This window comes from Caretta caretta, chromosome 3, assembly GCF_965140235.1.
Source record: "Caretta caretta isolate rCarCar2 chromosome 3, rCarCar1.hap1, whole genome shotgun sequence".
Lineage (NCBI taxonomy): Eukaryota > Metazoa > Chordata > Testudines > Cheloniidae > Caretta > Caretta caretta.
Window position 1 is genome coordinate 36,273,943 of NC_134208.1, and position 21,835 is coordinate 36,295,777.

Here is a 21,835-nt window from a genome sequence, read left to right on the forward strand (position 1 = left end):
TGACCACTGTATCCTGTCTCTCTCTGACATTTAGCTATGTGCACTCCAACTAGAGGACTAGATCACTAGCCTAATGCTGCTGCACAAATGAGCTAGGGGGCTACTGGCTCCTAGATATTGCTGAGTGCAACAGGGAGAAAAGCAGCCTCCAGGGGGCATTAGTCCCCCTCTCGTGCAGGTGGGCTGGGAGGGGGACGATAAGAGAAGACGCTTGGGTCCTCCCTCTAACATGCTGGTCAGCACAGCCAAGCCAGTCTGCCAGGGGAAGGAATCTGCACCAGGCACAGAACTCTGTCAGGCACAGGCATAATCAGAGTCACTGTCTGGTTCCCAGTCAGCTCTTGGGGCAATGCAATAGTGTGCTGTCTCTTACTCAGGGTTTGTGGAAAAGCCACATCTTAGCCTCAAATGAGTAAAACATCTCAGAGGTCAGCTTGTCTACTCATTTACTATTGCAATAATGTTCCCAAAAGATTCACACATTAAGCACTGTCAGTTAAAGCAGACTACACCATTTACCACCAATAAATTCAGGAATTACGAAGATGTAAGAAACATGTGAAGATAAACTGAAATATCTAATTCACCCAAGCAAAACTTCATTACAAACGAGTTAAGGCTGATTAAAGGCAATATCTACCCATTCAAAACCATAAAAGCAAGGAAATACCAGGTTAATTATGCGCTATGACTGCATTTCTCCCACAGCTCTTTTTACATGAAATATTACTAAACCCAACACCTTCCCTTATTAGATTTTTTAAAAAATCTCTTCTTTCCTCGGCTACCTTATTTAATATTGCTTCCTACTGTGTGTTTCTCTTTGAATCCTCTTCATTTTCATTGTATTCCTAGCAACAAATTTAGCATACATAATCTCAATCATGCTCCATTAGATCTTTTAAACTTGCATTACTGGTTTAAATATTCTCTTCTTTTTAACCTGTGACAAATAATCTCCCACAGTCTGTTTACTATTAAATATGCATCTCTGAGAGGACATCCAACTGTAGGCTGCTCCATCGTATGTATATATTGCTTTGTTTAAACAGTGCTGGAATCTGTTCTTTAGTTCATACTCAGTATGAAGATAAGTATGAAGTACGTAAGAGTGGGGAGATCAAAACAGAGCCGTATGGGGAAGGGTATTAAACACAGCATAGATGGAAATTAGAGGACTGTTTTACAGCACTTGGCACACTTTTGACACAATGAGTGAGATTTTCAAAAGCCCTCCAGCATTGCCTAGCTCTGCTCCCACTGAAGTCAATAGGAGAGTTAAGCCATTACAGAACGCCTCTGAAAATCCTACAAATATTAATAATCTAGATAAGTGGGAAAACGGACTTGGAATCAATGTGCATAAACATTTAGTGACAGAGGATGTGGAAAAAGCTAATGTACTCAATGCTTTTTTTGCCTCTGTCTTCTCGAACAAGGTCAGCTCCCAGACTACTGCACTGGGCAGCACAGCATGGGGAGGAGGTGACCAGCCCTCTGTGGAGAAAGGAGTGGTTTGGGACTATTTAGAAAAGCTGGACGAGCACAAGTCCATGGGGCCGGATGTGCTGCATCCAAGAGTGCTAAAGGAGTTGGCGGATGTGATTGCAGAGCCATTGGCCATTATCTTTGAACACTCATGGTGATCCGGGGTAGTCCCGGACAACTGGAAAAAGGCTAATGTAGTGCCCATCTTTAAAAAAGGGAAGAAGGAGGATCCTGGGAACTACAGGCCAGTCAGCCTCACCTCAGTCCCTGGAAAAATCATGGAGCAGGTCCTCAAGGAATCAATTCTGAAGCACTTAGAGGAGAGGAAAGTGATCAGGAACAGTCAGCATGGATTCACCAAGGGCAAGTCATGCCTGACTAATCTAATCGCCTTCTATGACGAGATAACTGGCTCTGTGGATGAGGGGAAAGCGGTGGACGTGTTGTTCCTTGACTTTAGCAAAGCTTTTGACATGGTCTCCCACAGTATTCTTGCCAGTAAGTTAAAGAAGTATGGGCTGGATGAATGGACTATAAGGTGGATAGAAAGTTGGCTAGATTGTTGGGCTCAACGGGTAGTGATCAATGGCTCCATGTCTAATTGGCAGCCAGTATTAAGTGCCCCAAGGGTCGGTCCTGGGGCTGGTTTTGTTCAATATCTTCATAAATGATCTGGAGGATGGTGTGGATTGCACCCTCAGCAAGTTTGCAGGTGACACTAAACTGGAAGGAGAGGTAGATACGCTGGAGGGTAGGGATAGGATACAGAGGGACCTAGACAAATTAGAGGATTGGGCCAAAAGAAATCTGATGAGGTTCAACAAGGACAAGTGCAGAGTCCTGCACTTAGGAAGGAAGAATCCCATGCACCGCTACAGGCTGGGGACTGACTGGCTAAGCAGCAGTTCTGCAGTAAAGGACCTGGGGATTACAGTGGACGAGAAGATGGATATGAGTTAGCAGTGTGCCCTTGTTGCCAAGAAGGCCAATGGCATATTGGGCTGTATTAGTAGGAGCATTGCCAGCAGATTGGGGGAAGTGATTATTCCCCTTTATCTGGCACTGATGAGGCCACACCTGGAGTACTGCGTCTAGTTTTGGTCCCCAATTACAGAAGGGATGTGGACAAATTGGAGAGAGTCCAGTGGAGGGCAACAAAAATGATTAGGGGGCTGGGGCACATGACTTACAAGAAGAGGCTGAGGGAACTGGGGTTATTTAGTCTGCAGAAGAGAAGAGTGAGGTGGGATTTGATAGCAGCCTTCAACTACCTGAAGGGGGGTTCCAAAGAGGATGGAGCTAGGCTGTTCTCAGTGGTGGCAGATGACAGAACAAGAAGCAATGGTCTCAAGTTGCAGTGCGGGGGGTGGGGGTTTAGGCTGGATATTAGGAAAAACTATTTCACTAGGAGGGTGGTGAAGCACTGGAATGGGTTACCTAGGGAAGTGGTGGAATCTCCATCCTTAGAGGTTTTTAAAGCCTGGATTAACAAAGCCTTGGCTGAGATGATTTAGTTGGTGTTGATCCTGCTTTGAGCAGGGGATTGGACTAGATGAACTCCTGAGGTCTTTTCCAACCCTAATATTCTATGATTCTAGCAAAGTGCAGATGCAAAGAGGATAATTGATGGATGGGTATATATGAAGAAATTTTTATTGTAGGATAAGAGATGTTATAATATCACTTTACATTGCATCTGGAATAGTGTACACAGTTCTTATCTGCACATATCAAAATAGAAAAAGGTGAGACAAAAAAAGGTGACAAAACCAATACAGGTACCTCCTGAAGAGACTGAAGGACTTAATTTGTTTATCCTCAAAACCTATAAGTTTAAGTGGGTCCACATTAGCTAATGTTTTGGGCTAAATTTTCATTTAATGTATTTTAAGTAGGTAATACACATATATGATTGTACATGCAAATCAGTGTCCATGATAATAAGACATATAATATAAACTTTTAAAAAGTATGTTAAATTGGCCCTGTGGGCTTGCATAGATGCAAGAAAAGAGAGGCTCTTTAAAGAGAAAAGGACAGTTACCTTTTCTGTAACTGGTGTTCTTCGAGATGTGTTGCTCATGTCTATTCCACAATAGGTGTGCGTGCTCGCCATGTGCACCGGTGCCAGAAGTTTTTCCCCTAGCAGTACCCGTAGAGGGGAGCGCCCCCTGCAACCTCTGGAGTGGTGCCTGCCTGGCGCGGTATAAGAAGAGCTGCGCACTCCCCCCACCCTCAGTTCCTTCTTGCCAGACAACTCCAACAGAGGGAAAGGAGGGGGGGGATGTGGAATAGACATGAGCAACACATCTCAAAGAACGCCAGTTACTGAAAAGGTAACTGTCTTTTCTTCTTTGAGTGATTGCTCATGTGTAGGTGATTCCAAGCTATACCTGTTGGAGGTGGGTCGGAGTTCACAAGTTCCCAGGACGGAGGACAACCCTGCTGAACCCAGCGTCATCCCTGGTTTTGGGGACGATTGCATAGTGTGAGATGAACGTGTGAACCGAAGACCACGTGGCAGCCCTACAAATGTCCTGGATGGGGACGTGGGCCACGAAGGCAACCAACGAGGCCTGTGCCCGAGTCGAGTGTGCCCTCACAATGGCACACCTGCCAGCTCATAATAGGACCGGATGCACGAAGTGATCCGATTGGAAAGCCGCTGAGTGGAAATTGGCTGGCCCCTCGCGCGCTCAGCCGTGGCGATGAACAGTTGTGAGGACTTTCTTAACGGCTTGGTCTGCTCGAGGTAGGAAGCCAGAGCCCCCTTAGCTGGTACAAAGTACTTGTCTTCTGCCTTTTTAGAGATGGGGGCCAACGAGGCCGATGTTTGCCACAGGGCATTTGAAATCTTAGACATCTCTTCATGGAGAGGCAAGGCCACCCTACCTGGTGCCGCTGGGGACAACACATAAAACAGGGAGTCTGAGGGCTCCTCCATCTCCTCTGCCTGGAGGTGGAGGCTTGTTGCCACCCTCTTTAAGAGTTCTTGGTGGGCCCTGAAGTCCTCCTGTGGGACGGAGGGGGATGGGGCCGCAATCTCTTCCTCCGGGAGGGGAGAAGAGGCCGGTGCGGTGCTCTGGGTGTTGGTCGGCACCAGAGGGTCCACCACCTGGTTGGACTCTGGGCATGGTGCTGAGGACACACGTCCCACCGCCTCCTTTCTCGGGGGTCTGGAGAGGGAGGCCAACAGTGCCCCCGAAGTTCCGGCCACCCAGCGAGCTCCCACCGGGGGCTGCACCGGAGGCCACAGTGCCCACTGGTACCATTGGGCCAGCCACTACGCTCGGTGCCACTGCACCTGGTGTGGCACTGGTGGGGCCAGCTGTTCGCGTTGGCTGGCCTGGCCTGGCCCATCGAAGGACGGCTACAAATGGAGACCGGGCTGGCATAAGATCTGCTGCTGTCTCTGGTCCGGGAGAAGTGGCGGTGCTGGGATCTACGACAGCCATGGGACCGCAATCTCGACGTGGAGGACCAGTACCGGCAGTAACAGCTGCTCTGCAAATGACCTCGACGGGCAGACCCACGACGGCGAAACGCCGGAAATCGACGCCCGGGGCTGCGATGTCTTGGCAGAGACTTGGAGCAGGAGTCCGAGCAGGAACGGCGTCGATGACCGTGCCGTGATTGACTGTGGTACCCTCTCCGAGACGAGGACCGATAGCAACGCCCGCCGCAGTCCCGCCAATATTCGCTCCTTGAGGACGGGCGGTGCCGCGAATCCCGGAGGGACGGAACCCAGCCAGACAGTCTGGTTGGCGTCGAGAACAAATCCACCTGGACTCTGCCCCGAACAATCGCTGGGCGGTGATCAGCGTTGGGAATGTTCCCTCGACCGAGACCGGTACCGAGCCAGTGGCAACTGCAGAGATCCCAGCAGCGGCTTGCCTCTGGAGTGCGGGGCTGACGTTGGCGGCGCTCCGGGCACCGGCATGGACATAATGTCCCGGGCCGCCTGGAGGGCTTCAGACATGGACAGCATCCGGACATCCAGAGAGGCCTGTTCTGAAGGGGCCAGGCTACTCCACTCAAAGTGAGTAGGAGACCTGGGGCCTGGCAGGGATCGAGGACTGCCCAACATGGGCCTAGCCTCTGTCCCAGACTTCCCTCGGTGCCGCTGCGAAGAGGGAGTCTTCCTGGCCCTCTTGGCGTGCCCCGTGGATGGGGAGCGGTGCCAACTGGTCGATGGCACCGGAGGGTTGCCATGTACTGATGCCGCGGTGCAAGGTACCGGTTCAGAGCAGCATGCCAGGGTCGGGGTCAGCGCCGACTCCATCAGGATGGCCCTGAGCCTAATGTCCCTTTCTCTTTTGGTCCGTAGGTTTAAACGACTTGCAAACCTTGCACCTTTTGCTGATATAGGTTTCTCTCAAGCAGCGCAAATAGTCTGCATGTGGGTCACTTCTTGGCATAGAACGCCTACAAGAGCCGTACGACTTAAACCCTGGGGCATGCTCACTGACTAACTAAACTAATTAAACAGCTAACTAACTACACGCTGAACGAACTAACGTACTAACGCTGAACGAACAAACAGTTCTGGGGACGAGCTAAAGCAAGCTGGAGCAGAGCAGTTCCAATGCACCTTCACTGGCGGCAAGAAGGAACTGAGGGCGGGGGGAGTGCGCAACTCCCCTTATACCGCGCCAGGCAGGTGCCACTCCAGGGTTCGAGGGGGCGCTCCCCCCTACGGGTACTGCTGGGGGAAAAGCTTCCAGCACCGGTGCATGTGGCGAGCACGCACACCTATTGTGGGATACACGTGAGCAATCACTTGAAGAAGAAATGCAATTTCTCTGATTACCAGAATAATAGAAGAAACGATATTGTTCCTGGCTTCTGGACAGATACCTATGCTTCTACAAGGGCAAGGCTAAAAGGTGCAGGAGTTCTAGTCTATTCCCAAGATGTATGAATTTAAGACATGGTAAGAAACAACCATGAAATCAGTGTGCCATGGTAATACCTTGCACAGTGATCAGGTACAGTCTTTTCCTCTACATACACTTCTTGGTGATTTAGAAGAGATTTCACACCTTATCTGGTTTAAAGGACAAATTTTCCCTATTAAATTTGTGTCCAGAGCAGGATAGAATTTATGGGGATAAAACAGCAGGGAACTAGATTAAGACAAAAACAATAACGCTGATGTGTAGAAAAGGATGCTATTTTGTAATAATAAAGTTAATGAATTGCACTTTTATACCATCCTATTTTGCTACGTTTCATCTCAACGTTTCACTGTTTTCATCAGTGAAAGACAAACACAATTAATTGAATGCATAACTTAATTCTCCTAGTCCTGAAATGTTGTACCTACTTATGATTATGACTGCACTGAAGGAAGAAGCAGAGATAAAATTTGACTTGTGGATGTTGCAATGTGTAACATACCTTTCCTTTAGTAGGTGGCACCAACCTGTTATAAATCAGCTTTCAGTAAAGCCAAGAGCGTAGAACGCTTAAGGCATGGCTACACTAGAGAGTCCACAGCAATCCTATCGGCTTAACTACTCCAGCCCCAGCGAGCAGCAGTAACTATGTCGGGGGCAAAAGCTCGCCCACCAACATAGGGGTACTCACACCAGCACTTATGTCAGTGTAATTTATGTCACTTGGGGGGGTAGTTTATTCACACCCCTAAGCGACATAAATGATGCTGACATAAGCTGTAGTGTAGATATAGCCTTAGTTGCCTCTTACTGCCACTAGATGATAGTATGGTAACACAGAGATCATTACACTGCACACCAGACCAGCAGTTGCTGAATTTTTGACAATATTTAATATTTTTATACTTACTAGAACAGACAGGCACCGATGCTAGGTATCTAACCTTTGAATTATCAGCACTGGATTATGCTCCCAGTAAAGTGAATGTAGTAACATATCCCTACCATAATGACAGGTTTCAGAGTAGCAGCCATGTAGTCTGTATCTGCAAAAAGAAAAGGAGGACTTGTGGCACCTTAGAGACTAACAAATTAATTTGTTAGTCTCTAAGGTGCCACAAGTCCTCCTTTTCTTTATATCCCTACTAGTATGCAGGGTTGTTGTTGCTATGTCAGCCCCAGGATATTAGAGAGACAAGGCAGGTGAGCTGATATCTTTTACTGGGCCAGCTTCTGTTGGTGAGAGGACTCTCTGCCAGAAAAGTGGATCACATCATGGAACAGGCCACCCAAATACTCCGAGAGAACCCCAGACCTGAAGAAGAGCTCTGTGCCGGTTTTGTTCAATATCTTCATAAATGATCTGGAGGATGGTGTAGATTGCACTCTCAGCAAATTTGCGGATGATACTAAACTGTGAGGAGAGGTAGATACGCTGGAGGGGAGGGATAGGATACAGAAGGACCTAGACAAATTGGAGGATTGGGCCAAAAGAAATCTGATGAGGTTCAATAAAGATAAGTGCAGGGTCCTGCACTTAGGACAGAAGAATCCAATGCACTGCTACAGACTAGGGGCCGAATGGCTAGGCAGCAGTTCTGCGGAAAAGGACCTAGGGGTGACAGTGGATGAGAAGCTGGATATGAGTCAGCAGTGTGCCCTTGTTGCCAAGAAGGCCAATGGCATTTTGGGATGTATAAGTAGGGGCATAGCGAGCAGATCGAGGGACGTGATCGTTCCCCTCTTTTTGACATTGGTGAGGGCTCATCTGGAGTACTGTGTCCAGTTTTGGGCCCCACACTACAAGAAGGATGTGGATAAATTGGAGAGAGTCCAGCGAAGGGCAACAAAAATGATTAGGGGTCTAGAACACGTGACTTAGGAGGAGAGGCTGAGGGAGCTGGGATTGTTTAGTCTGCAGAAGAGAAGAATGAGGGGGGATTTGATAGCTGCTTTCAACTACCTGAAAGGGGGTTCCAAAGAGGATGGCTCTAGACTGTTCTCAATGGTAGCAGATGACAGAACGAGGAGTAATGGTCTCAAGTTGCAGTGGGGGAGGTTTAGATTGGATATTAGGAAAAACTTTTTCACTAAGAGGGTGGTGAAACACTGGAATGCGTTACCTAGGGAGGTGGTAGAATCTCCTTCCTTAGAGGTTTTTAAGGTCAGGCTTGACAAAGCCCTGGCTGGGATGATTTAACTGGGAATTGGTCCTGCTTCAAGCAGGGGGTTGGACTAGATGACCTTCTGGGGTCCCTTCCAACCCTGATATTCTATGATTCTATGTGTAAACTCAAAAACTTGTCTCCCTCATCCAGAAGTAGATTAAGATTTATTGGGGTCCTGGGCACAAAGAACATTTGGGCCCCCCACACTCCAGGGGCTCAGGTGTGCTGAACTGGGGGAAGGCGGGTTGGGAAGGGCATGCCCATTCACTTTTTAACATGGGCGTAATAGCCTTGGGCAGGTGAGGAACAGCAGTGGAAGGGGCTGTGCTTCTCTGCAGGGGAGTTGATAAAGTCCCCTGCCATGAAGCATAATCTCTGCTCGTGGCACCAGCATCTTCCCGGTGAATGGCTGAGGTGGGCCTGACCCCCCTCGCCATGGGGCTCCACCCCATGCTCCTCCTCTTCCCCCATGGCCTTGCTCTCTGGCCATGCCAGAAACCAGAGCCGGGCCATAGTAAGAGCTGTCCATGGAGCCCGGGCCACTGTGGGAAGCCCTGGACCCTCCGCCTGTCTTGGGCAGCGCGCCCCAGGGACATGGGCCAGGGGCTGCTCTAGGGCACCCTGGCCAGAGCAGGTGGAGGGGCCAGGGCTCTCCACAGCAGCCCAGGCATCACTGCCCAGTTCTGGCTTCTGGCTTTGCCTCGGGGGAAGAGGAGCAGGCGGCAGGGCCACAGTTCCAGTGCCACTGGCCCCCCGACTTCTACACAAGTTCTGGAGCTCCTGCAGAGGCCCCCAAATTGGCCGAGGCTCCGGGGCCCGGACCCCATGCATTAATCCACCACTGCTCTCACCAGCAGAAGGTGGTCCAATAAAACATATTACCTCACCCCTGTCTCTCTATTATCCCTACTGTATCACTAGTGTGGAGGGCACTGGTACTTGTTCACAGGCCCACAGTCATGAATTATGGGTACGTCTACACTGCAATTAAAAAATACCATGCCACCAAGTCTCAGAGCCCAGGTCAGCTGACTCGGGCTTGTGGGGCTTAGGCGGCGGGTCTAAAAATTGTTATGTAGCTGTTCAGCCACAGGCTGGAACCCAGGCTCTGAGACCTTCTCCCTCACGGAATTGCACAGCCAGGGCTCCAGCCTGAGTTCGTACATCTACACTGTCATTTTATAGTCCAGCAGCCTGAGTTCCACATTCCTGAGTCAGCTGACCCGGGCCAGCCGCACCCACGACCTGGGTCTTTTATATCAAAGTGTACATGTCCCCCATGTGGCCAGAGATCAGATGTTCAGTTGGGCTCCTCCTTTACTCTTTTCTTTCACACAAGCATGCACACACTCATTCTCACTCCCCTCTACCACATGCTCTTCTTCCTTCAGCTTTATCTCTCCATCTCTCCTCTACCCTCATCTCCTCACTCTGTCAGTCACCTCAGGAGGAACGGGAAGTGCTGGTTTGTTTTCCTAACTTTCATGTTTGGCACTGGTACATCTTGATCCTTCTGTTCTTTGCCTGTGGCACGCAATTGCTTAGCCTTCCAAAAGCTATAATACTATGGTCTAATTCCAGTTATTGTGTTTAGTGTGCAGGTGGATGGGTGGTGTCGGTGGCCTGTGGTATACAGGAGATCAGATTAGATGATCTGGTGGTTCCTTCTGACTCTATAACTCTATTTTGATAGGTGGTTGATGTTGGTGTTCCCATGCTTCCTGCTGGAAGGGAGCAGACTGTTTTGTTCTGGTTTAACACACACACAGGCATTCATCTACAGACTTGCCTACCCTGGCCGACCAAAAAGCCTGAGCACTCATCTAGGTAATATTTACATGAGGTGTGCTTACTCTTTGTTAACTCCACCATAGCTACTTCTCACCTTTTCCTCCCTCTTTATCCCTCCCTTACCCTAAAAGTTATTTCCTCCCCATGCTAAATTGAAATGCTCCCTTCTAAACACCTTAACTATGCAACTCTCCTCAAACCCCTCCTCCATAGTCCACCAAGATTTCATCCACACAGAATCAGTTCTCTCTTCACCTGCCAAAATTAATCAGTTCTCCATTCACATGATCAGTTCTTTCCCTCCATAAAATCAATTCCCAACAAAAAAAATTTTCCCTCCCAAACAGTCAAAACTTATCACAACACAAAATCATTTTTTCCCTCCAGTACCTCATAGCGGTCAGTCACTTCTCCATTACAACAGCAGGCTCAGGTCCCCGCTGAGAGCACTGTTTCACAGGGAATGATGCTGATGGATGGGTTCGGTGCTGCAGGGTCCTTCAGTGAGGGGAAGGAACGGGAAGGCAGAGACACCCTTGTAGAGTCAGGAGGGAGAGGATGCTGTATCTGCTCCTGGTTACACCTCCTGTGTGCCTTGCCTGACGCAAGTAGGAGGCACAGAAAAATCACTACAAATTCCAAGGTAGCAGATGATCACTCAACACCAGAGGCAAGAGAGAGAAAGAAAGCTGGACTCTCCAGTTAAAAGCTGGAGACTTAATAGATATGACACACACATACACACAAAACTATGGGATTGGGAACTGGAAAGTTAGGAGTTAGCTGATAGGCTGAAACAAAATGAAAGCTAGAGCCCTACGAAATAAGTCTCTAGGATGTGGACCAGTTCAGGCCAGAGCGCTACAAGGGCCAAAGGTTCCCACTAATTTGGTAACAGGTTCATTATTATCTCAACCGGTGTTACCTGAACTTATGTAAAGAGAGTCAATCATTTTCCTTATAGAATTCCAATAAAAGTGCTCTATTTTTGGTATAAAATGGACTTATCCTTAGTCTTCCTCTTCTTTTTGATCTAAACAAGTTTATAACTCATGGATACATAATAGCCACAGCGTGAGTGAGCTGTTCACCTGTCAAGTGTCTTTGAAACATATTTTCAAGTATGCTGGTGATACATAACAAAACATCCTTACTATGTAAAATACACTGAATACATTATTTTGACTAAAATAAATGTGTTTCATATGAAAGATTGATTCAGGGGCCTGAAGAAATCACTATAGAGAAGACTGTTCGATTGATTGACAGTTTTTCCAAAACACACCCTACATGTCCATCACTTCGGTAAAAACGTTTTCTTTTAATATTTAGGGACAAATATTAAACAAGAAAAAAAGACAATCAAGTGCAGATTGACATAAACCTTGTATTAACTTCTTGGGAAGACAGTCTACTTCACACTTACAATTGCTTTTTGCTCATGCGTTCTTAACGTCTTCCATAGAAGTACATAACAAGTATATGTTTCTTAATGTGTATGAAAAATACCAATAATTTTTCCTTTCCCAACTAAAAAAAAAGTAATCTCACCAATACAACGATTGTTCAAACAAAGTCCATGCCATAAAATGTTATGGTTTAATCTCCCTTATTTATTAGAATAGTCAGTGGTCACTGGTTCCATCACTAGTGACAGGAGCTGATCTAATGACTATTGAACTCAATAGGGGTATGGCTAAATTGCAGACTAAGCCTCGGCTCTGACAACTTCCCCACTTACGTCCACACACCTATCAGTCCAACATGAGTCAGCAAGAACTCAGGTCCTAGATCCTAGGACCATACTAGGGGGATGGGTTAGAGCCTATGTCCTACTGTGACTCAGGTCCAAGCTCTGTCACTTTGCACTGTGGATGCAGGTTAAGTTACAGGCCCAAGTCAGAAGGTCCACACAGTGCAGTATGGACAAATTAGCATGGCTGTGAGTCCCAGGTCAAGACATTTTAAACCCAGATTTATAATGCAGTAGGACGCTCAAGCACGGACTTGGAAACACTGAGTCCACAAGCTCGGATTCAGAGTAGACATACCCTAGGAGTCTTGCCATTCACTTCAGTAGTCTTTGGACCAGGCCCATAGGGCTAGACCAGGGGTGGGCAAACTTTTTGGCCCAAGGGCCACATCTGGAAATAGAAATTGTATGGCGGGCCATGAATAAAGCTCACAAAATTGGGGTTGGGGTGCAGAGGGGGATGAAGGCTGCGGTTGGGGGTGTGAGCTCTGGGGTGGGGCTGGAGATAAGGAGTTCATGGTGCAGGAGGGGGCTCCGGGCTGGGGCAGGGGAGTAGGGTGAGGGAGGAGGGCTCTGGCTGGGGGTACGGGGTCTGGGGTGGGGCTGGGGATGAGGAGTTTGGGGTGTAAGAGTGTGCTCCGGGCTGGGACCGAGGGGTTCAGAGGGCAGGAGGGGGATCAGGGCTGGGACTGGGGGTTGAGGCTCGGGAAGAGGCTCAGTGGTGCAGGCTCCGGGGGGCACTTACCTCAGGCAGCTCCTGGAAGCAGCGGCCATGTCCCCACTCTAGCTCCTACACAGATCCGCAGCCAGGCGGCTCTGCGTGCTGCCCCGTCCGCAGATGCCACCCCTGCAGCTCCCATTGGCCATAGTTCCCGGCCAATGGGAGCTGTGGGGGCAGCGTGCAGAGCAGAGCCCCCTGGCTGCCCCTACATATAGGAGCAGGAGCAGGGCCATGCCACTGCTTCCGGAAGCAGCGTGGAACAGCCCCTGACCCTGCTCCCCAGTTGGAGCCGCGGAGCGGGGCAAGCCCCAGACTGCGCTCCCCAGCAGAAGCTTGAGGGCTGGCTTAAAACAGCTGGTGGGCTAGATCCGGCCCATGGGCCACAGTTTGCCCACCCCAGGGCTAGACTGTAGCTTTATAATCTGCCCCACGTAAGGCACAGTGCAGAGGTCCCCCTTCCTCACAGCAGAACAGAGAGTGAGTTGTGACTCCCCGCAGCACAGCCAAAGACCCATCCTGAGCAATGAGGACTGAGTAATGTTGAGCCCTACCTCCCCACACAGTGGAGTTAGGGCTCTGACAACCTATAGTGAACAAGGATATAGAAAGACCTTAACAATACAGTTGGTTTCCCTTTTATTTCATACTTCAAAAGCTATTGAAAAAATGGTGTAAGTGTAACACTGACAAACCCCAGTCGTTGGAAGGCGGAATCAAACCTGGGGCCTCGGGAGCATAGTGCATGAGGCTCTACCGCATAAGCGAAAAGCCAACTGGCGGTTAGCTAAGGCTGTAGAGCAGACTCATTAATCTCTCTCTGGCCTCGGTGCCACTAGATGGGACAGAGCACCACACCCAGGAGGTGTCTGGGTTACACAAGTACCATGAAAAATGGAGGAAAATAAATGGGTTTTCTGCTGCTTAATATTAATTAGCCATTTGATCAGAAATTCAGATTATTCACGAAACACTCTATAAAATCTGTGAAATGTTGCATGCCTGCTGCCCAGCTCAACTAAGGCTTTTAGGCCTGCAGGCCTGTTTTCTACCTCATCCAAAGGAATCTGCAAAGAGATTCATACACGCAGAATCAACCAACCACATCAGCATCTTGCAAAAATGGGTAAAGAGTGGGCAAAGCTGACAGCTTAGGCACACAAAGTGTCTTTATGTGCCATCCTAGGCAGGCAGGAACCCAGGCTCAGATTGCCCTTATTTATTACGATACAGCTATAATGCCTTGACCCAACCATATTGGTGGTTTAAAAGCCTCGGAGGGGTTTTATCATCAGGAGGCAAACCATTACAAAATTCAAAGGGAATATTCCCTGGGTGCAAATTGACCCACAGGGATACATTTGTAGTCCTTCTCAGATTTTGTAGAATAAGAACCTTTGCATGTAAGTGTACAACCACACCAAGATTATCTGAGATCTCAGTTAAAGCCCTGGAAAAGCCAAACACACATGAGCCATACTTTACCTGTACCAGAAAGAAACACTGGCAAGCAGAACCAGTCACCATCTGAATTGTTCATTCAGGTTATGTCTCTGTAGCACTATGGTCTGCATGGTTTTCATATATTAGAATAATATTCTACCAGTTTTAGGAGTTCATGAGTAAACCTTTATATATAACAGGTTCAACTTCACAACAGTTAGCATGCCAGGATGAAACTATTTCCTTGAGAATAAAATTAACATGTAATTTCAAATGTTGTCATGCTTTGAGGAACTGAGCAAAAGTCCTATGGTCAGTAGTCTTCCATTAACTGTACCACTGTACAGTAACTTATTAATTTGGTCTTGCCTAATACGTGGAGGCTACCTGAAATCACACAGCAAGCCTGTTTTGAGTTTCTTCTAGATATTTCTTCCAGATTGATCAGACATGCTTTGTGATTGTTTCATATTTAGTGTTATTTACCCTTAAAAATTATTTAAAACATTGAAAGCACACACTGTCTGAAAAACACAATCGACAGAGGTTTCCCAGTGACCTTCATATGTAGAGTAGTTGACTAAAAGATGAGAGGAATTGCAACAGGCCACTACAAATATCCAATATTCATCACTCTTTTTGTCCAGTTATACCCTTCAAAAATATACCACATTTTTCAGTCACATGCAGTTGTGAATTGGATACACAAATAAGTGGGGCAAAATGACTTACTGCATTCCTTTAGAACTATATCCCTATAGATGTACTGATTTTTAAAAAAAATAAATAAGATTTTATTTAAGAGAAGACATAGCCATGAAAAGTAGCAAGGAAGAGTAGTAATCACAGGAACAAAATAAGGGACCAATTCCTGAAGTCCTTACTCAGAGATAAATTCTCTGCTGGGACAAATGAATGAAATCCATTGAAGTCAATGGAGCTGTGCTCATTTATGCCTGCAGAGAATTTGGCCCTTTTTAGAGAGTCATTTCTGAGGCCAATCTTCCGCTGACATCAAGTTAAGGACTGAGTGAAAGCTAAGTGAAGACTTCAGTATTTGTCCCAGTGAAAGGAACTGTTGGACAACAAAGGTTTTGTGAGACTCATGATGTACTCAGGAAGCCCTCCTTGTGTTTTGTAACCAAAAATATCAATCGCGAATATCTGAAGCAAAAATAGACTAGCGAGTGCTGCGCTCGAGAAGTGCCAGAATGCAGGTATCTGAAGGGCCATAAAATGCCATTCCAGCTTTCCAAAAAGGTGCTGGAATGCCATCCAAGAGTGTTCCAGCAGGGCTCAAATACAACTTTAGAGTACTGGCTTACTTTGGCAAATTCTTTTATCCCACCCTCAGTTAAACAACGTGTAAAACAGACAGAACCTGGCATTGCATTTTCTGAAGAAACACAAAGTTGACTTATCTCCTTCTAGTACTGAATTATGAGCCATTTCGACTCCCCAAGGCACTGTAAATGGGTTCGCTCACTGAAGTGAGTCTCTGTGTTGTTACTTGCAAACAGTTTAATAAAAAGATGTTACAAAAATGGTAGAACTGATGGGTTAGTTGGCTTGTGCATGTGTCACAGAAACAGGTACAAAGCCTGTCCTTTCAGAACCCTACTGCAATAGTTGTACTAAGTAGCTGGGGTATACAAAAACTTTTCCTTATGGCTTGAAATAGCCAGAAATGTCATCTTTGTAAACCAATATGAGCAATTAACATTAACAATTAAAAATGTTGTTAAGATAAAACAATATCAAGAATCTACGTCTTCAGAAACAACATTATAACAACATAGAGCCAAATTCTGCCCTCCATTGCTGTCATGCAACCTCATTCATTAATTGCAGGGAGGGCAGAATATAGACCTTATCTAAATACATATTTTCTTAGGGCAAGACAAACTATGTCTTATTTAACTCTGATCTTCCCTTCTGAAGGGTAAATATTGATATTTGAAATACCTAATTATATTTACAGCTGTACAACACTGATGTTATATACTTGTAAAATATAACTAGTACTTTATAAACAAGGGGTAAGTGATACAATCTGCTTCAAACGGGGGAGCAGACATCCTCACACATTTTCTTTGTCAAATTCACAAACAAAATACATTGTAATGTGACAGGCAACGTCATTCCATCCACCGGAGGCCACCATTTCCACACAGTCCTCCTCATCATAGGCATTATTGGGTTCGCCGCTGCGCCATTTGTTGAAGGTCTGCATGGGTGATCGATCAGAATACACAAAATTGCCCTCTTTTTCCAGGTCATTGATCCCAATGAAAACTCTGGTGAGCCCTGCTTGATTGATGTAAGAAGCAATCAGACTATTTGTATTCTCATCCTTGGGCATGCTCAGTGTTCCTCCTCTTCCATGGCAGTAGAGCTGGGCATCCATATATCTTTTCTCTTCTTTCACCAGTAGGTATATCTTATTATCTGTCTCACGCACACCAGCGACAGCTGCGGGGGAGGGCAGTGCTGAAAAGTGAGCACTCGCATTTCTATAAACCAACTTAATGCACACCACAAAAATAGATACACAAATCAAATATGAAATGGCCATATTCTTTAAGAGCAGCTTCATCATTAAAAAAAATAGGGCACTTGGAAAGGGAGAAACATTTAAAATAAACATACCATTTTTTATGAATTTTAATTCAGTTGTCAGCTGGGCCACTTGGATATCCATTTCACCAATAGCCTTCCTTAGCTGGCTGCATTCACAAGGGATGCCTGCAGAGATCGGGGGGTGCTTGCTGTTAAATTGTATATACAATCATAAATAAAAATGTTTTGTGAAATATATTTATGTGACTGTATTGCTCACAAAAGGGGCTAGCCTGATGACCCCAGAGAGTGAAATTCTCTGTCCAAATAATAGGCAGCAACTGTGCAAACTTCCCCATGTTGACCCACCAACATCCTTCACTCTGACCTGTGGGTCTACCTATAGGAGTTCAGTTCACTTCACTTTCTATGCTACCTCAATCCTTGGCCTCTCTGAGGAGATCCCAAATGATGGTGCCAATTAGTGCCAAACATGTGGCAGACACCGGTCCACTAGGAACAAAAATAGGACGTCTTTAAACTTCTTAGTTCTCAGTGATGCATATATAAGGCAAAAATCTCCTCTTCCATCTTCAATGCAGATCTCTTTTCCACACAGGAAATCTGTATGGTATATTCTGCATTTGCTCTGCATGAGGGATCTATCTGCACAACAGATCAGAGGCAGATGTTGCTCCTATTATGTAATGCTCAGAATTAGCCCTAAAAGACAGTTCTGGCCATTTCAAAAGTGTTTGTTTGTTATAGTTCTTCCAATAAAAGACTTAAGACTCTAAAATTCTGCCCATTATCCCAAATTTACATTGGTCTGAAAAAAGCAATTTTAATGAGATTATTAAAAAGGTAACTTCTGTGAGCCCAGATTTGAAAACTAGGTTTCAGGTAAGGCACCCAGTTCTGCATATGGGTATTCAAACCTGTATTTAATCATGCTAATATCCAGTTTATCTACTTAACTGTCTAATCCCACCCCCACCTATCAGCTCTCATTCAGTATCCTGCCCCAGATCTGCCTGTAATGTCAGCCTCTATGGCCCATTTGTTAAATTTTCAAACAAGCACTTTTGTGCTTTCTCCAATTCTGCCCATCACAGGTGGGAGGAGCTCCCTGTAAATATCCACAAAGCCACTTCATTGTTATTCTTCAAAACCCTCCTTATAACTCCTCTTTGCCACAATGCCTACACAAAAATTCAACAAGAGTTAGGCTGCTGGCGCACTGATACTGCAGAGGCTCATTAACCTGCACATCTACCAATGGGATATATGCCATCATGTGCCAGCAATGCTCCTTTGCCATGTACATTGGCCAAACCGGACAGTCTCTACACAAAAGAATAAATGGACACAAATCTGACATCAGGAATTATAACATTCAAAAATCAGTAGGAGAACACTTCAATCTCCCTGGTCACTCAATAACAGACTTAAAAGTGGCAATTCTTCAAAAAAAAAAAAATCCTTCAAAAATAGACTCCAATGTGAAACTGCAGAACTGGAATTAATTTTCAAACTGGACACCATCAAATTAGGCCTGAATAAAGACAAAGAGTGGATGGGTCATTACAAAAACTAATTTCCCCATACTTTTACTCACACCTTCTTGTCAACTGTTTGAAATGGGCCACCCTCGTTACCACTACTAAAGTGATTTTTCCTCCCTTGGTAATCTACTGTTAATTGAATTGTCTTGTTAGACTGACCCCCCCCACTTGGTAAGGCAACTCCCATCTCTTCATGTACTATGTATACATACCTGTTACTGTATTTTCCACTCCATGCATCTGATGAAGTGGGTTCTAGCCTACGAAAGCTTATGCCCAAATAAAATGTGTTAGTCTCTGCGGTGCCACAAGGACTCCTCATCGTTTTTGCTGATACAAACTAACACAGCTACCACTCTGAAATTTGAGTAGTGTAGATCAGCTGTAAATTACTAACCCCCAATGGAGCAAGGAGAAAGCAGGGAAGGAAATGCGACTCAGAAGTGTGTCTCCTGCAGCTATTCCTAGGCTAGTGTAGCTAGCACATACTAAGCCCCTGACTCAGCAAAGCTTTTAAACACCTGTCTAAATCCATGCCACTTCAGCAAACCTCTTAAAAACATTTTGAACTTACACATGTGCTAAAGTACTTTGCAGGCCCTTTGCTGCTTACTGCTGTATGCCTGGACCCAGGGTCTAAGTAGCAAATGTAGGAGTGAAAGGGGGGTTCCTTCTCCTTTTGAATGGGCACAGTCCAAGTCACTATCCATCCCTAAGACTCTTCTCCTCACATACAAGGCACTGCATAGCCTTGCTCCTTCCTAACCTTCCCATAAGAGCAGATGTTTTAGTAAACATTGATTGTTCATTACTCACTGCCTAATAGCAACCACTGAATGATACAAATGTAACAATGTGGTTAACAAACACATAATTAATGCAAACAACATTTCCATTTTTACGTTTCCATTATCTAAGATAAAATCTATTAAAGATATTAGAATGCAGGGGAGGGGCTGCATTTTTGTCCTAAAAGCACCGATAGTCTATTATTTTCCATCTTCTGAGTCTAAGGCCAGGTCTACGCTACAAACTTACATTGGTATAACTATGTCACTCAGGGGTGTGAAAAATTCACACCCCTGAGCGATGCAGTTATACTGACTTAGCTCCCCTACATAGACAGCACTATGTCAAGGGGTGGGCTTCTCCTGTCAACATAGTTATTGCCTCTCATGGAGATGGATTAACTGCGCCGATAGGAGAAGCTCTCCCATCAGTACAGCAGCATCTTCACTGACGCAGCTGCACTGGTACAGATGTGCCGCTGCAATATTTTATGTTTAGACTGGCCCTAAGCTTTTCATACTCCTAACAAGATATTGTGTTCCTGTTGATCATCCAGTGGTTTTTCAGATTCTCAAACAATGTGTAGAAGGGCTTTGCAAAACAGCTTCTCTCCACCAGCATAGCTGGCAAAAATCACAGTATTCTTGAAAACCAAAATAAGGTGAGTTCTGTAGATCAGTGGTTCTCAAATGTATTTGATTGTGTCCCCTTTTTTGTGCTTGTAGTAGTTTACAGCCCCCCACCCCGCAACACACAAGTACATATACCCATAAAAAAAAAAAATCAACATGCAACTCTCATTAAACATTAAAAACAGCAAGGCATTGATTCAAACAGAGCCAACGATCCACTATAATAAGAGCAAAAGAAAAACTGCAATTGTGGTCGATGCTTACAATTAAATGTACACACCATGTCACAGCAAAGAATGGATTAAAGTACAGAGGGCGATGACTTTGAATAATGCTAGGCAAGCTTAGCAGAAATCCATGAAAATGCACAGTGCCATCTGAGGACCTGATGTGTCTGGAGGAATCTGCTTAGTTATTTATTCATTGCTGGGGGTAAAATGTGTGCAGTAAGTTCTTTTCCCCCAAAAGCTTTTCATGCCCCCCAGAATACATTCCGCACCCCATCCCCATCTCAGGGCACCTGCCCCTGCAGTTTGAGAACAACAGCTGTGGATGAAAATATGCCCTCCTACCCTGCCAATAAATTCTGCAAAGCCTAAGCCTGTTGGCCTTGTAGACACTGGCATGAAGTCCCTAAATCGCTCCTTAGGCCCTGTTCATGCACTAAGAACCACATACACAGACCAGCTTTGTGCCCATGAGATGTCCCACTGAAGTCAATGAAGGTGCAGGGGTCCCCCACAAGGTTCTCAGTGCAGAATCAGGGCCTAAGTAGGATCTCCAGAGATGTCTTTTTACACAGTGGTGAATGACTGGGAACAAGTTGCATTCCTGCTCCCATTAGCTTTCTGGAATAACTAAATCCACATTGAGTTAGTGGGGAACTATTGAGCATTCTTTCAAGCAATTGTCCACCCCCCCAGAAGGAATTACAGTACAACTCCCAGCAGCCATTGCATCCTCAACAAACTTTTTGTAAAAGTACCCTGTAGATGTGCAGTATAATCCAAATTACAATGCGTAAATCAGAAGAGGTTATTCAAAATTTTTACTTCCAACAGCATTCTTCAGCATTTTTAAAAGAAATGTGTACTATACATAATTTATACATTTTTTTAAAAAAACAATACACTTTGAAGATCTATCATGGTTTACCTGGGTCTCCATTAGGACCAGGTGGCCCTATATCCCCATTATCTCCCTTTTCACCTAAAAAATGAAAAATATCATCAATTTTGCTGCTCAACAAACAGATTGGGTCACCAATTTCATTAACAGGAAGTTTCTAAACAGGGTTTTTGTGTTAATGACTAAGATTTAAGGCAAAAAACAAATGCATAATGTAGAGATAGGCCCCAAACGATGGAGAATTTGGATTTGTTGTCCCAGTCAGTTCATCATCAAGACAGGCTCAAACTGTGTAGTTGGGATTCAGGGACAAACATCATGACTAGTTTCATTCTGTTCCATTTCCTGTTATTTGTGTCAGCACTTGCTTAGGCACTTTACAGAGCAATGACTTCCGTGGAACCTGTAAGGAAGTAGCACTTCTGAAAATCAGGCCACTTTTATTTAGGTACCTAAATTTTGATTTAGAAGCCTAAAATTAGACAACTCCATTGAAAATGCTGTTCAAAATGATTTGACCAATGTCACAGAAGAAGTGGGAAGTCCAAGGAATTCAGACCTCATGGCTCCTGAATCTGTGCCTCTACCAAAGTACAATCCTACTTCCCACCCGCTCTCCTTTAAATACCTATACTTGGAGGTTGATGTAACTTAAAAACTCTTTAATCTACCCAAAAGTCAGCTTTCTGAGACCTCTTGATCCTGCTGTGTGTCAGGGTATAAGATAACTAGTCCAGAGATCTCCATCATTTGATTGACTAGAATGTGATTTAATTATAGGACTTGCTATCTATTGTATCAAGGTTCCTTCCCCACTCTGAACTCTAGGGTACAGATGTGGGGACCTGCATGAAAACCTCCTAAGCTTACTTTTACCCACTTAGGTTAAACTTCCCCAAGGTA

The 21,835-nt window shown here is 45.6% G+C and overlaps 2 protein-coding genes across 4 annotated transcripts in view; both read right to left on the bottom strand.

The window, feature by feature from the left end:
- Positions 1-12,872, bottom strand: part of ALLC (allantoicase) — a 47,789-nt gene extending 34,917 nt beyond the window's left edge. Inside the window, 2 exon segments of the mRNA XM_075126181.1 lie at positions 4,646-5,457; positions 12,844-12,872. Coding sequence (XP_074982282.1) covers positions 4,646-5,457; positions 12,844-12,872 — 841 coding nt within the window.
- A 2,890-nt stretch (positions 12,873-15,762) lies between these two features.
- Positions 15,763-21,835, bottom strand: part of COLEC11 (collectin subfamily member 11) — a 48,653-nt gene continuing 42,580 nt past the window's right edge. For 2 of the 3 annotated variants that reach the window (XM_048845433.2, XM_048845432.2), the window contains exons 5-7: positions 20,960-21,013; positions 16,909-17,004; positions 15,763-16,749 (exon numbers count right to left, since the gene is read on the bottom strand). In XM_048845433.2, coding sequence (XP_048701390.1) covers positions 16,340-16,749; positions 16,909-17,004; positions 20,960-21,013 — 560 coding nt within the window. In that variant the 3' untranslated portion in view covers positions 15,763-16,339. The remainder of the gene's footprint in view (positions 16,750-16,908; positions 17,005-20,959; positions 21,014-21,835) is intronic. The other variant, XM_075126428.1, reaches the window with a different exon arrangement.